The sequence below is a fragment of the Monodon monoceros genome, unplaced genomic scaffold, assembly GCF_005190385.1.
Source record: "Monodon monoceros isolate NGI ecotype Baffin Bay Population unplaced genomic scaffold, NGI_Narwhal_1 Super_Scaffold_13, whole genome shotgun sequence".
Lineage (NCBI taxonomy): Eukaryota > Metazoa > Chordata > Mammalia > Artiodactyla > Monodontidae > Monodon > Monodon monoceros.
The window spans coordinates 410,350-426,486 of NW_021703769.1; the positions used below are offsets into that span (position 1 = coordinate 410,350).

Genomic DNA, 16,137 nt, shown 5'->3' on the forward strand with positions numbered 1-16,137 from the left:
CCCTTTGCAGGGTTCTTCCTAATTCTTAGGCTCTCTGTTTCACTGGCCCCGGCATTCTGCCCCTTTGCAGTGTTCTTCCTAATTCTTAGGCTCTGTTTCACTGGCGAGTAAAGAGCCTTATTATTCATATAGGAAGTCAGGGGATGAAACATGCCTCTCCCTAACTTGAATATAGGGTCCTTAGGGCTCTCAGTACCTCCCCCCATGTTCGGCCGGAGCTCCACGTGGACTCGGGGCATGAAGCCAATGCTTTGAGTTTAAATGGTCGATTTCCTGGTTTGACGTGTGTTTCGGATCCTCCCTCAGTGTCTGACTAACCTGAGTCTGTAACGCCAGATGTGCGGTGTGAAGCCGCACCTGGACGGCCTGTCTGTCCCCCCTCCCCGCCTCCCACGCCCTGGGGGAGGGGCAGACCGGCTGCTGACCACCCTCGGGGGTGGTCCACGCACCCAGGGCCGAGCACTGGGTGTCGGCTGTGAGCCCAGGGCCCCCGCAGCCAGTTCTGGGCTTGCCTACTCTCCTCAGGGCTCTTCCGCGGGGTCAGGTCCCGCTGCTGTCACACGATCGAAGCAGAGTGTTTACTTCTGGTCTTCGAGTCAGGGGGCTGGTTGGAGTGGGGGGTCTCTATTCTCGCCTGGCAGGGACGGTGCTGGGTGGGCTGTCGAGGGAGACAAGGGAGTGAAAGGCTTGGATCCTCCCCAGCCTCGTTCTCCCAGCCTGGGGACTGTGGGTGTTTCCAGGTGACCTCAGATGGTGATGCGAAACGTAAAGTCTAAAGGAAGGTGTTGCACAAATGAGGTGGCCCCCGCCCTCCGCCCCTGCCCCCCCCCCAACCGGGGAAAGGTGGACAGATGTCCGCACCTTTGACTAGCTGGAAAATGGTGTGTTTATCAGGGAAGACCTGTCTTCTGCAGGGCATCTTATGCTGTGAGCCTGGCCCCAGATTTCGTACAGTGAAGTCCTAGCCCCCAGAGCCTCAGAACCTGACCTAGTTTGGATGTGATTTGTACTGAGGTAGTAGGATGGGCCTAATCCGATACGACTGTGTCCTTGTAGGAGGGGACACTGGGACAGACACGCACACAGGGAGGCGGCAGAGGCAGAGGTGGGTGATGCTTCCAAGAGCTAAGGACGCTGAGCCAGTCACCACAGAAGCTGACGGAGGCCAGGATGCATCCCCCGGCGGGGCCTTCGGAGGGAGTCCTGCCCGCACCTCCGCCTCGGTCGGGCTCTGGCCTCCAGTTGGGTGGCACTGAAGTTCTGTTGTTTTGTCTGCCCAGTCCGGTGGCCCCGGGAAACTTTGGGAGCAGCAAAGAGCTGGGGAACAAGTCTGGGGAGAGCAGTGCGTGGGGCCCAACTCGAGAAATGATTCGGGTGCTTGGGACCGTGAAGGGGGTTCTCATCACCTTGGGTCCCTCCCCCAAAGATACCTTCCTGGGGGCTGAGCTGGTCACAGGGCCTTCTCCCTCTGGAGCTGGCTTGGGCTGGAGTTTGGGAGTTTGTGGATGTCCAACTTCAGTCCTTACTGTTCTAGGGGTTTTGTTTGTGTAGGATGTTGTTGCTTTGTGTTTTTTTTTTTTGCGGTACGCGGGCCTCTCACCGTTGTGGCCTCTCCCGTTGCGGAGCACAGGCTCCGGACGCGCAGGCTCAGCGGCCATGGCTCACGGGCCCAGCCGCTCCGCGGCATGTGGGATCTTCCCGGACCGGGGCACGAACCCGCGTCCCCTGCATCAGCAGGCGGACTCTCAACCACTGCGCCACCAGGGAAGCCCTGTCACTTTGTTTTTAAAGGATGCTTCTTCAAGGGTGAGGGATGAAGGTGCCCCTGGGTTACTTGGCCTAGATGTTCTGATTTTCTGTTTGGGTGAGAAAGTCACTTCGACTGTGGATGGGTGTCCTCCTTTCTGGAATATTTGTTTGCTCGGAGGGTTGGCTGCGGCGTGTAGGATTCTGTTCAGAGCGCCACATGCCCGACGACAGGTGAGCCTCAAACTGGACACTGGTTCAGGTGCCCACCGTCGAGTGCCCTGTGCCCGGTGGCCGCCCTCCGTGCACCCTCCTAACTCCCTCGGTGTGTGTGTCGACCGTGCGGGTAACCCTTCCGTTCTTGCCCCACAGAGTCCGTAGAAGAGACCACCCCAGGATCCCAGATGAACAGCCGGCGCGAAGATATGGAAATCGCGTCCCACTACCGGCATCTGCTCCACGAGCTCAACGAGCAGAGGCAGCACGGCGTCCTGTGCGACGTGTGCGTGGTGGTCGAGGGCAAGGTCTTCAAGGCCCACAAGAACGTCCTGCTCGGCAGCAGCCGCTACTTTAAGACGCTCTACTGCCAGGTGCAGAAGGCGTCTGACCAGGCCACGGTCACGCACCTGGACATCGTCACGGCCCAGGGCTTCAAGGCCATCATCGACTTCATGTACTCTGCCCACCTGGCCCTCACCAGCAGGAACGTCATCGAGGTGATGTCCGCGGCCAGCTTCCTGCAGATGACGGACATCGTGCAGGCCTGCCACGACTTCATCAAGGCCGCGCTGGACATCAGCATCAAGCCGGACGCCTCGGACGAGCTCTCGGAGTTCGAGGTGGGCGCCCCACCCAGCAGCGGCGCGGACGCCCTCATCTCCGCCGTCATGGCCGGGAGGAGCATTTCCCCGTGGCTGGCCCGCCGCACGAGCCCCGCCAACTCTTCTGGGGACTCGGCCATCGCCAGCTGCCACGAGGGCGGGAGCAGCTGCGGGAAGGAGGACCAGGAGCCCAAGGCCGACGGCCCCGCGGACCTGTCCTCCCAGCCGCTGTGGCCTGGCGACGCGGGCTACGGGCCCCTGCACATCAAGGAGGAGCGGCTCTCGCCGGCTCACTACGGGGGCAGCGAGCCGCCGTCCGCCGGGGATGGGGCCGCTCAGAACTCCTTCTCAGAGCAGGCGGCAGGGGACGGCTGGCAGCCCACGGGCCGGAGGAAGAATCGCAAGAACAAAGACACGGTCCGGCACATCACGCAGCAGGTGGAGGACGACAGCCGGGCCGGCTCCCCGCTGCCATCTTTCCTCCCGACGTCCGGGTGGCCCTTCAGCAGCCGAGACTCAAGTAAGCCTTTGGTTTGTTACAGGCCGGGCTCAGGCGCCCTGGGGCGTTTGTCGGTGGCCCCGGGGCCGCTCGTTTTGTCCATGCAGTGGCACCTTTCCAGGCTCACGCTGGTGGCTTCCCGCGGGTCACCCCCTTTCGTAGTAAATCGGTGTGAGCGCGGGGAAGGTGGCCGACGCGTCTCAGCGGGTGCGCCAGGGCCGCCGACACACCGAGGCTGCTGGGCTGGGGATTTTCTGGAGCTGGAAAGGCGGGGTGACACCCGGAAGGAGCCCCAGCGTGGGGTGTGGTGGAGCCTCTTGTAGGCACTGGGTGGCGTAACTTAATTTTTAAAGATTTAAATGTGACGGTGTTAAAAAGATAAAGAAGTGCACGAAGTGACGTGACTCGGGTAGAAGGGAAGGCCAGGCCAGGTGTGCGGGCTCCAGCCGTGGCCACTGTTGTCAACGTGGAAGAAACACCACGTGTGTGTGTTTCATCCTGGGCACGTGAGGGCTCGTGGCCACAAGCTCCCCTCCCGATGAGGGGTATTTCCTCGTTGCCAACAAGTGCGGGTTCTGTGGTTCGCCCACAGGGCAGCCGGTGGGCGTTACCGCACAGGTGGGGAGCCCCTTCTGGGCCCCGAGTCCGTCAGCCGTGAGGGCTCTTAGCTTAGCTTTGTTGACGCTGGCCCTCACCCTCTGGAGGATGGTTTTATCTGTCTCCCAGGCTAGTAAACAAGTGAAATGTTTACTAGATGCCAGGTGCTCTTGCTGGCGCCGAGCATGTGATAATTACGGCTGCACTGAGCTTTCCCGAGTGACAGATGGGACCACGAGGGCTGCGTTTGGAGTGAGGAGGGGCTTTGGTGGGACGGGGTTGGTCCAGAGCAGGATGGAGGCTTCTCAGCAAGTGACCGCGTTGGGGAGGCCCCTCCAGGAAGGAGGTTAGAACCCAGTGGGGGCTCAGAGGTGGACAGAGGTGGAGAGAAGGCGGTGAACCGTGGGCACAAGCCCTGAAAGGTGTCACCAGTGCTAGGCCTGTGCTGGGGCTGGGAGGGTGACCCTGGGGCTCTTGATACACTAGCTTGATTACTGTGGTAAAACGTACGTATCATGAACTTCACCCCTTTAACCATTTTTAAGTGTATTGGCATTAAATACATTGCCACTATCCATCTCCAGAACTTTCTCATCACCCCCAGGAGACACTGTAGCCTTTCTTATTGGTTCTCATTCTCATTGCCCCTGTGCGTCCCCAGCCCCAAGCGCTGGGCCAGCCTCCTGCAGGTTCAGTCCAAGCGGGTTCCACCAGTGTCGCCCCCTCGGCAGGATGATTCTGTGTGAGGTGGCGTCCTTCGTGCTGTAGGACATCGGCAGTGCCCTGGCCTCCGCCCACTGCATGCCAGGAGCCGCCCACCCCTGGTCATGACGTTGCCAGTGTCCCTGATGGGAAGCCCCCCGCAGAACCGTTGAGTGTAACTGAACTAACTCGGAAGAAGGTTACGTTTCTGAGATGATGGAAAGCCCACCTGTCTCCCTGCCAGCGGTCGGCACAGTGGTTGTCTGTGTCTGCACTCTCCGTGACGACTAAACGTCCCTTTAGCTCCGACTAAAGCCTGGAGAGCAGCGTCCACAGGGACTGACTTAAGGAACCTTCTGGGTGGGTCAGGGCCGCAGAGCCTTCCCGTCCTGTCCTACACCTGCTGCATCACGAATCGTCCGGCGGGCCGCGGGGCTGGAGGCTCTAGATCGGAGAGCCCACCAGCACGTTAAAAACGAGGACGCTCCTTAAGCCTGTGGGTTTGATGGTTTAAATGCAGTTGTCGAGCAGAAGGTGTTTTTAGAATCCAACAAGTGATTTCTCCTGGTGTACTCTTGCTAATGTCTGAAATCCCTTGGGTTACCAAGGCAACTGCGAGATTTCCCCTGAGTTGCTAAGACAAGGACCCGAGGTGTGGGCTTGCGTGGGATGGCTCTGCCCGCCACAGTGGCCATTTACTCCTCTGCCCTGGCCCTGGGCTGGGGTTTGGAAGCATAAATTGTGATCCGCAGTGGAGGAGAGTTTGCTTTCCTTAAAGATTGATTACATCTTAGAGGAGAGTATTGTTTCCTTCTCATCCCGTTTATAGGAGAAAAGGCCCTTTTCCAAAGGAATGTGTCAGCCGGTTCCTGCCGATCATTCAGGGCGCTTGACGAAGATGCTCTGATGCCCAGCCCTGCAGCGGACCACCGCCCTGTCCCCTGCGTGTCCCCACCTCGGCGTCAGGGACTCTGGGGCCTGTTCGCATTTAAAAGTGATTCTTCCAAGCAGGCAGCCAAGTGCTTTCTAACCCAGTAGCTTCCAAGAAAACATCCGTTGAAATGTACTTCCGGGTTACAGCTGTGGGAAACGGCGTTTAAACGTGCAGGTGCGATGGACACAGGCCGGGCCCGTGGTAGCTGCCGGCTCCGGCCTCGGCCCCTTGTCTATGATCCCAAGACCGTGAGCCTCCAATGCGGTGGCTTGTACTTGTTCAGAAGCTGGTGTCAGGAGAGCCCAGGTGCCCCATCCCGACATCCCACACGTGTTCCGAAAAGGATCTGCAGAAATAAAGTTCTGAGCTAGAATAAAGCGTGTGGGTCTTGTGAAGGAACTGTTTATCCCTGAACCTCGGTAAGGGTGGACCCTGGCGTCCTGGGATTTTGAAGAGTACGTGGGGACCACAGAGCGGGTTCAGGGCGTGCAGGTGGCCTCCGGAGACTCTGGTGGGTGCTCTAAGCTCGCAGCTGCCGTCCTGCTGGGGCCAGGGCCCAGCCCTCCCCTGCCCAGGTCGGAGGGTCTCTTCCCTCGCAGCTCGATGCTGGGGCTGAAGCCAGGCCGGCAGCCGCTCCCTTGGCTGTACCCCCAGATGTTTTCCTTTCAGAAAGGATTGGAATTGCCTGGAATTCCTTTGGTCGACCTTGGGGCCGTGGTCAGGGGGCAGCTGCTGCCCTGACACCCGGCAGTGGTCTTCGCGGGGCGCTACGTCGGGAGGGAGCGCACCTGCTGCTGAGGACGGAGGTGCGCGAGGGGCCTCGTGCAGGCCCCGGGGGGCGGGATCTCTGGGGGCGGGGCCTGGGCGAGGGCGGGGCTCGGCCCTGACCGAGGCCGCACTTCCCAGTTACCACCTGGACTGGAGATCCTCGTCACTGTGGCTCTGCTGAGTGGCCAGCGGAGCTTCTTTTCTGATGAAATGGAAGTTCCTGGACTTTCTAGAAAATTCAGTTGCTGACAGAGCCCCTGAGGTCTCTCATCATCTAGATGTGGGAGCCGAGGCTGGTCACCCGGGGCCACCCCCCGACCCCGCCCTGAGAGGGAGCTGGAGGGTCTGGGTCTGGGTGCGTCAGGACAAGGCGGGGCCCCTGGGAGGCGACAGGTGGGCGCGGCCCGCGGTCGCGCTCGGGACCCCCAAGGCTCCGCTCGCGACAGAGGGGTGGGGGTTGGCTGGGGCCCTAGTGCTGGCAGAGCCGGCTGGCAGCTTTTCGAGGGCTCATTTGCTCCGGGGTGCGTTTCTGCTCTTCCTGATCTCGCGGGCGCCCCCTGCTGACCTGACACAGAGGCCACCTGCCTTGGCTGCTTCCAGGCGGGTTCCCAGATGTGCCGCCACCTCGCTGGGTCCTGTTTTGATTTGAATTTGAGGGGTTTTGTCCTCTTCAACCAGGTGTGTGTTTTCTTCTGATGTTTGAACACTGTGACAGTGACGCCCCCAGGGTGCCGACCGGGGTGGGGACCGAAGCCCCACAGGCACCCACCTCCCAGGGACGAGGAGGCTCTGGCTGTGTTGAAGTGCCCGGGGAGATGCTCGTACATTTTGTATTTGCTGTATATACGTGTATTTATATACATACACTTAAAAGCACAGCTTGGGAGCTTACATTTAAATGGAGATTTTAAAAGGAGCTGTGAGTGTAATTTTTAACTGTTCATTTGAAAACTTTTATGCTGCTGCTTTTATCAAACTTTTAAAAGATGGAAGCAGACATACACATTTGACTCTTCTAAGTCAAATCCCAGATGTTCAGCCGGCAAGGGGGGCATGACCCACCCCCCAGACACCCCGACACCCATCCTGGGGACCACCTCCCCAGCTAGTGTGTCCTGACTCGGCCCCTGTGTGCTGGTTTCTCCCGGTCAGTCTGCTGTTGACGGAGCCCACGGGGGTGCCCGCCCCTTCCCCAGCCGTAGGCTCTGTCCTGACCTTGACGGGCCTGGCTGCCAGGACCCTCGGTGCATGCCTTCTGGTGCTGGTGGCATGTGTGTTTTTGGTGTAGACCTAGAGGTGTTTCTAGGGGCGTGTCTGTTTCCTGCTGCTATGACAAATCACCGCAGACTTAGTGGCTTGAAGCAGCCCAGCTGTATTATCTCTCGCCCAGATGTCGCCGGTTCGCAGGGCTGGATCCTTCTGGGGGCTCAGGGGAGAATCCCGGTCTTTTCCAGCTTCCAGAGACGCCACGTTCCTTGGCCCGTGGCCCTGTGTCACTCGGACCTCAGCTCTGGTGCCGCATCCCCTTCGCTGGCTCTGGCCCTCATGCCTCCCTCTTCCTCTGAGATGGACCCTTGTGTGGACAGGGACCCCTGGACTGGCAGGGTGATCTCCCATCACACTTGCAAAGTCCCTTTTGCCACGTGAGATGACATGTTCACAAAGATTAGGACCCAGACACATGGGGACCATCATGGGAACACGGATAATAACGAGGTGTTTTGGTGAAAACTGCCATTCCCTTTCCTATTGTTTTAAGTATGATATACATTCAATAAACTGCACAGGGCTTCCCTGGTGGCGCAGTGGTTAAGAACCCGCCTGCCAATGCAGGGGACACGGGTTCGAGCCCTGGTCCGGGAAGATCCCACATGACGCAGAGCAACTAAGCCCGTGCGTCACAACTACTGAGCCTGCGCTCTAGAGCCCGTGAGCCACAACTACTGAAGCCTGAGCGCCTAGAGCCCGTGCTCTGCAACAAGAGAAGCCACCGCAATGAGAAGCCCACGCACCGCGACGAAGAGGGGCCCCCGCTCGCCGCAACTAGAGAAAAGCCTGCGCACAGCAACACAGACCCAATGCAGCCTAAAATAAAATAAATAAATTTATTAAAAAAAAAATAAACTGTACAGATTTCAAGTGTATGGTTTGAATAATTTATTGTCTCTCTCCCTGCCATTTTATTGGGGGAAATATTCACACTTACAGAAAAGTTGAAAAAACGAAAGTGAGCCTGCCTGCGCTGAGGTTCTCCACCTGCTCACGTCTTGCTGTGTTTACATGTTTATGCATCTGATCACCCAAACCCACCTCGTTCTCTGAATTTCAGAGGGCCGACACCAGCACCTCGTCCCGGCCCTCCGGCCAGCCTCTCACCAGAGCCCGCATTCCCCACACCGTACACGTGCCTTTGGATGACGGACGTCCCCTCAAGACATCCCCTCAGCCTCTGGACACCCCCCACCCCACCCCGCCTCCTGCCAGCCTGGGGGTCGCGAGGGAGGGCGTCACACAGGGTGTGCTGTGCGGCCCGCCTGTGTCCATCTTGAGATGATGAAGATTTGCAGTCACTTGTGAGAAGTGATGCAGCGAGAGCCCGTGCACCTGTTAGGTAGCTTCCCCCAACGCTGACGTGTCAGCGTCACGGCCAGGACACCAGCCTGGCCCCGCACAGTCACCACCAGGGGACCCCGGGCCGCTTCCCTCCACAGCCTCGGGAACTTCTCATCTGTCCCTGGCTGCGATTTCCAACACGCTCTCAGGGTTCGCTCAGGCTGCCACGTGCGTCCACCAATCATCCTTTCACTGCCAAGGTTATTCCGTTCTCTGCTGTAACACCCCTGCTGATGGACGTTTGGGTTGTCTGGGTGATTTCTGGCAGTTATGATCAAGCTGCCGTGAACGTCCCAGGACGAGTATCTGTGTGATTTCTCTGCATTGCTCCCAGGACTGGGCTGCTGGGCCGTCGGGTAGGGTGCGTGCAAGAAACCAGGGGTGTGTGTGATGTACACTCGTGTCAGCGTCCCGCACACCGTGGATTGGTTTGTTTTTAAATCGTAGCGGTTCTGGAGGGCGTGGGGGCATCTCCTTACGGTTTTCTTTCTCTTTTTTTTAACATCTTTATTGGAGTATAATTGCTTTACAATGGTGTGCTAGTTTCTGCTGTACAACAAAGTGAATCAGACATATGCATACGAATATCCCCATTCCCCTCCCTCTTGCGTCTCCCTCCCACCCTCCCTATCCCACCCCTCTAGGTGGACACAAAGCGCCGAGCTGATCTCCCTGTGCTATGCAACTGCTTCCCACTAGCTCTCTATTTTACATTTGGTAGTGTATATATGTCCATGCCACTCTCTCACTTCATCCCAGCTTACCCTTCCCCATCCCGTGTCCTCAAGTCCAGTCTCTACGTCTGCGTCTTTATTCCTGTCCTGCCCCTAGGTTCATTATGGTTTTCTGAGTGTCTTCTCGGGGGTTCGCCAGCCTCCCCTGTCTTCCTCTGAGCGGTCTCTGCTCAGGGCCGTGCATGGTGGCGGGTTTGAGAGCTGGGCCGGCCAGCACCCTGTGCTAGCCAGGTCCCGCTCTGACCACGAGCATTGTTTCCTAGTTGCCATTGACCCCTCTTCCTGGGGAAGCGTCTTTTGCTGAGTAGAGCATCCTCCGAGTGTCCTGGTGGCAAGTCCTTCGTCAGGTGTGTGCTCTGAAAACACTCTCTCAGCCTTTGGCTCGTTTCTTCCTGTAACGGTGTCTTTTGAAGAGTGTACACATTTTAAATTTTCATGAAGGCCAGTATGTGAACTTTTCTCTTTTGTGGTTCATGCTATTTGGGTCTAATCCAAGGGACCTCTGCCTAAGGTCACAGAGATGTCTCCCGTGGTTCCCCTGGAGGATTGGGTGTGACTACAGGCCTGACATGCGCGTTGATCTTTGCGTGTGGCAGGCTAGGGGTCCACCTTCATGGTCACCTTCTGCATGTGGTGTCCAGCTGTTCTGATACCACCTGCCCATGGAACTACCTTACTAACTGTATATATTTTTTTAATTAAAGAGAATTTCTTCTATGAGGTGAAAACATTTTGGTAGTTAAAGAAAATGAGGTAACTTGATTTTAACTTGGATACAGAAGCACTTAAGAAATAATACACCTTAGACACATAAAGTAAGAAGGTAGATTTTGGACAAAGTGCATAATTACAGCTTTTTGAACTTTATTTTGCATTGTTTGTGAGATCTAGCGGAAGTTAGGACTAAGGTCTGGTTTGAGCTGTAACTCGGGAGGGTGGAGTCCCCCGGGGAGACAGCCTCGGCCCCGCAGTTTCCACTCTTCCGGAAGGTTCCGCTGTGTTGCTGTTTGCACATCTGTGTTCGCGGGGTGCCTGTTCCCTGGATGAGAGGCCGCGGGCTGGGCTGGGACATCTGCAGGAAGCCTCTCAAAGGCAGCTTGGGAGCGTATTTGAGAATCGTGAAGAGTGGAGATTTGGGGAAATCTTAGAAGCCGAGTGTCTGCTTTTGACCAGGCCCTCGTGGTGAGGCGGCCCCCGTCCCATCACCCCCGGCCCTGGGCTTGTTCCCTCCTCTGCTCCATCATCTGTTTATTCCCCACTTTGCAGCTCACACAGCGTCTTCTAGTTTAATTGTTTAGAAATTCTGCTTATTTTAATTATAATCTCTTTTCTGCTTTTCAGCTAAAGGTTGTAAGTGAGTGAAATTTTCAGAACGTTATCATGTATCACTTACGGGAAGAAGGACCCCCCCAAACCCCTTTCTGCTCTAGAATCAATCTTTACATTTAGCACTTGGCCCTTTACAGTTAGATGTTGGTATTTTTCATCCTGGTTGCCTTGTTTATTACAAAGAGGTCAGCCTGGGGAAGAAGCCCTGAGCGCCTTTTCCCCTGCCCTGGGCGGTCGGTGGGGGGACATTTCCTGCCATCACACGCGTGTGTGAAATGGCTGCACACACTCTGTCCCTTGTCTTGGTGGCTGGTCTCCCCGTCCAGCCGCCGTGGTCTCTTCTGTACGAGGAAGCCCCCTGTGGCATCACCAGGTGACCCGGAAGGGGTCCACCGCCCCACAGCTAACAGTCGAGCCCATCGCACCTCATCTGGCCCCTGGTTTGTCAGTTGTTGTTGTTGTTTTTTTTATAGTTGAATTGCTGGCCCAAAGGGTCTGCACATTTTTAAAAAAATTTTTATTATTTTTGGCTGCGTTGGGTTTTTGTTGCTGTGCGCGGGCTTTTCTCTAGTTGCGGCGAGCAGGGGCTACTCCTCGTTGTGGTGCACAGCCTTCTCATTGCGGTGGCGTCTCTTGTTGCGGAGCACGGGCTCTAGGTGTGAGGCTTCAGCAGTTGTGGCACATGGACTCGGTAGTTGTGGCTCGCGGGCTCTAGAGCGCAGGCTCGCAGGCTCAGTAGTTGTGGCACACGGGCTTCGTTGCTCCGCGGCATGTGGAATCTTCCCGGACCAGGGCTCGAACCCGTGTCACCTGCATTGGCAGGCGGATTCTTAACCACTGCACCACCAGGGAAGTCCCTGTCAGTTTTTTAACCTCACTATTTAAGGTTTTTTCTAAGTCACCGAGTCTAAGTTCGTCACTGTTCAGAGGTAAAATGTTGGATGAGACGTTTTCAGGGTTGTCACTTGGTGGATGAGCTCTAGCAGCTGAAGGAAGGAGCCCCTGGGTCCTCGCTCAGGAGATGTCCCTGCCTGGAGGGGACTTGGGGACAGTCCTGTCACACACGGTGGCTGATGGCTCAGGCTGGAGGCCGTTCCTGAAGCTCAGGTCCGAGCCTGGCTTCCCACCTCTCCCGGCTCCAGCTGAGATCCACCTGAAAGCGGCACAAAATGAAGTCTGGGTTTAACCCGTGAATGTCAAGTTGCTAAAGGAAAGCCGCTGCTGCTAACGGGTAGGACAGCTGTACTGGCGCCACCCCCTGCCCCCACGGAGTGTTTGGAAAGGTTTTAGTTTTTTGATAACAATAATCTAGTAAGAGCCTATTTTGTGGCTTTATGTAACATCAAATTCTTTATCTATGAAAGGATTTGTTGCAGTGTTAACTATTGCTTTCAACTCCCTGTTCTGTTTGTAGAATTTCATTTTTGACCTCTTCGTCTTAATCCCTCCTTTTGAAGTCAGGCTGTGGTCTGCAAGGGCCTGGGAAGGACCCGCTCTGTCTCCTGGCGCCTGGCCGGTGCCCCCAGGTGCCACCCCTGCCCCCTGCCCCTCGCCAGGCTCCCAGCCTGTCTGCCCGGCAGGAGGCTCAGGACCTGGGAGGGCCCAGGGTCGGCCTCACACCCTCTCCCTTCTGGGCACTTTCCTCCGCTTTCTCATTTGGACAAGAAATTCTGTGGAAACTGGGTCTCCCTGCACCTCCAAAGTGGATGCCAGAGCGAGTGCAGGAGCCCACCCGGCCAGCGTGGGGCGCCCTAGGCCCATCAAGATGACGTCGGAGAGTCAAGTCCCCTTAGCCCTTCTGGTCTCCTTCACAGCTCTCATCTTCAGAATGACCAGTTCCTTCCAAGCTCCGTTTGACTGGTATCATCCCTATACTGGGAGACGTCCCAAGTGCTGTTTCCAGAACTGGGGGCTTCAATTTCGACCTGGGTGCTCAGCCGACAGACCGCAAGGCTTGGGAGATGGAGGGTGCACTCAGGCGCTGAGAGCATGTCCGCGTGTCCTATCACGAGCTGCTCGGGGCTGTGCAGCTGGCTCTCCACTGGACCCGCGAGGGCTCTAGGTTAGGACACTGAGTGACCGCAGGCGTGTCTGGTCTTGATTCCCTGGACGGTGGTACCTTTCCTGAGTCATAAATATTCATGTGGGAATTTTTCAGTCGACGGCTTTCATTCCCTTCACTGTCACCCTACATCTCGTGGACCCTCACCGCTCACCCACGAGCATCTTCAGAGCGTCAACCCATGAAGTGTGTCTGTGGCTCGTGCTTGCCGGTCCCCCCCGCCCCTCGTTTCACGGCAGTTAGCAGCCGGTTCACCGTTTCACGGCAGTTCTCAGTAACAGACCCCAGACATCCTTCTTCGAAACCCAACTTTTAGCTTTTCACATGTGGTTGGAATCTTTCAGCTAATCTTGATTTCTTTTACACGCTTTTGAACTTAAACTGTTAATATAATTTCATTAAAATTTTGGTTTTGAAATCTGGTGTTTTTTAGTTTTCAGTCTGTTATGGGCTGAATGTTTGTGTCCCCTAAATTCATATGTTGAATCCCTAACCCTGGTGTGGCTGTATTTGGAGATGGGGCCGGTGAGAAAGTCATCAGGATAAACGGAGGCCCTCGGCATCTGCGTCGCATCAGAGCCTGCCCTCCGTCTGCCCACCCACCGAGGTGAGGACAGCGGGGAGGTGGCCGTCTGCAAGCCAGGAAGCAGCCTCTGCCAGGAACAGGGCCCTGCTGGACCCAGATCCTGGCCTTTCCAGCCCCGGAACTGAGAACCGCTTAAGTCTTACCGGAGGCCGTGCAGACAGAGGCAAAGCCTTCATCTCAGTTTGATTTAATCCCTACACTTAGGGGCTAGAAATGCAAAGTCAGTGCTGATATAGCATTTAAGAATTGGCAGGAAAATATGAAAAGCTTATAGTTTGAAAAAAAGAAAGTATCCTTCCGGAGCTTCGGTCAGCAGTAGCCTGACGCTACACCTCGACGGTGTCCTTAGTGTCTCGTATCCTTGGGGAGAGGTTAGACCCATCCAGGTGGTGGCACCCAGGGTGTGCTGCCCTGTGGGATGTGATGCCCCTGGTCGGGGCCCCTGTGATCTCTCAGCCTGTTCCCCGGGGCCCTAGTGCCCCCAGGGCGCTCGACACCTGAGGGGCTCTGCTGAGGTGGGCCCACCCCACACCCCAAAACCCAGTTCCTATGCACCTTGCGTGGACAAATGTGCCCTTCCAGTTCGGGAGTGTCTGCAAACATCGGTCAGTGGCCATGTGTCCCCAGGGTGCCTGGGGCCCTGGCTCCTGGCTCCACCTACCCTGGCTCTTTGGTTCTGATCCTGACTCCTGTCCAAGGACCACAGTCAGAAATCCAGTCTCTTGCAATTATCGAACTGTTGTGTGAAAGCTGTCTGAGGCATTTTGGGTGAGTCTGGTGGGTTGGCTGATGGTGGCTCTTGCCTCCGTGCCCTCTGGTTCTGCAGCTTCGAGTAATTTCCTCCAACACGAAGGCGCACCATGAAGCAGGCTGGGTCTGAGTTTTCTCGTGCACCCATCAAGGCGGCTAAGGAGTGGCCTCGTCACGGAAGTCGCTCTGCCCTCTGGGGGCCGTCATGGGGCAGGCTGGCTGAGCCCCTTCAGGACAGAGGGGACCCTCTGTCCTCCCGCGTCTCCTGGGGAGGACCACCGGGCTCTCGCCCTCTTCATGTTCGGTTTAGCTTTCTGGAGCCTCCTGTGTCTTTGCCTCGGCGCTCAGCACCACCCTGGCGTGCAGGTCTCTGCGGGGAGCTCGTGCGCCCCCAGGCCCCCGCCGTCCTTGCCTTGCACACCTGGCTCCGTGGACCGGGTCCTGCGCTTTGTGAGCGGGCGGTCCACCCACCGCCCTCCGCTCACCTCCAAGCATGTGTTTGTGGGAGGAGCCATAGAACCATCACATGGGGCCCCCTGTGGTGCCGCCTGGCACCTGCTGGCCCCACTTCCCGGGTGCACGAGGCTGTGTCCGGTCCTGATGCTCAGGCTGGCTCGGGGTCTCTCTGATTTCCGCAGCCTTGGGCCCTGCTTCCCTGGGTTCTGAGGAGGGACCTGTCGTTTCCGGGACCGGCTCACGGGCCCGTCCCACATTTGAGGCTGCCCAGCTTCCCCCCACCACCAGTGCCCCTGCTGCCCCCCTCCCAAGACAGCCTGGGGGTGGGAGGAGAAGGGGGGCCCATCCCTTTTCCCCCGCCTGCCTTCCCCTCCTCTCGGGAATGGTCTTGCTTTCCCATTTCTGTTTTGATTTCTCGAGTCACCACTTGTTTCCAGGGGGGCCCTGGCCAGGCAGCAGCTCTCCCTGGGGTCCGTCTGGCGCCGGCCCGTTCTGGGGGCACCTCCGTGGCCCAGATGGTACAGGAGGCTCCTGGTCCTGCGTATGCGGCCCTGAGCTAGAGGTTGTCACAAATCCTCTTGTTAGTAGCAGCTTTCTTGAGATGTAATTCACACTGCTGACAACTCACCCATTTAAAGTGTGTGATTCGCTGGGTTCTAGTCTATTCACAGGGCTGTGTAGCCGTCACCACAGTCGACTTTAGAACATGTTCATCGCCCCAGAAGGAAACCTGCACCCTTAACAGTCACGCCAAGACCCGCCCCCTCCATCTCCCCCGGCCCTTGGCAGCTCCCAGTCTCCTTCTGTCCCCGTGGATTTGCCTTTTCTAGGTATTTCACGTGAGTGCACTCGGACAGTATTTGTCCCTTTCACCGGGCGTAACGTGTCCGAGGTCCATCCGCATCGTAGGCTGCACCGGTGTGTCATTCCTTTTTACGGCTGAATCATATTCCTTTGTGTTTATCCTTCATCGGCAGGTGGGCGTTTGGGCTGCTCCACTTCTTTTTGTTTTAATTTATTTTTTAACCAAACCCAGTTTCCATTTATTTATTTATTTTATTTTTTATTGTTTTATTTTTTGTGGTACGCGGGCCTCTCACTGTTGTGGCCTCTCCCGTTGCGGAGCACAGGCTCCGGACGCGCAGGCTCAGTGGCCATGGCTCACGGGCCCAGCGGCTCCGCGGCATGTGGGATCTTCCCCGACCGGGGCACGAACCCGTGTCCCCTGCATCGACAGGCAGACTCTCAACCACTGCGCCACCAGGGACGCCCTGCTCCACTTCTGACCGTCAAAGGTGCTGTTGCTCTGAGCGTGGACGCGGGTCTTACCCCTCTTGGACGTCCTCCCACCAGTGGAAATGCCGGGCCACGTGGCAACTTGGTGTCCACCTTCTGAGGACCCGCTAAGCTCTTGCACCGCGGCCGCATCATTTTGCGTCTTTACCAGCAGCCTGGGGGGCTGCAGGGTCCCACGTCCCGTTGGCACTTGTGGGTGGCAGCCGTCGCAGAGGGCGTGGGAACGGTGTCCTGGCGCTGAGCT

The 16,137-nt window shown here is 57.1% G+C and overlaps 1 protein-coding gene across 2 annotated transcripts in view; it reads left to right on the plus strand.

Annotated features, from left to right (window-relative positions):
- Nucleotides 1-1,781: 1,781 nt before the first annotated feature.
- The window catches only part of ZBTB46 (zinc finger and BTB domain containing 46), a 37,854-nt gene continuing 23,498 nt past the window's right edge, over nucleotides 1,782-16,137 (plus strand). Inside the window, exons 1-2 of one of the 2 annotated variants that reach the window (XM_029220744.1) lie at nucleotides 1,782-1,980; nucleotides 2,119-3,087. In XM_029220744.1, the coding sequence (XP_029076577.1) occupies nucleotides 2,151-3,087 (937 nt within the window). In that variant the 5' untranslated portion in view covers nucleotides 1,782-1,980; nucleotides 2,119-2,150. Of the gene's footprint in view, nucleotides 3,088-16,137 lie in introns of both variants that reach the window. The other variant, XM_029220743.1, reaches the window with a different exon arrangement.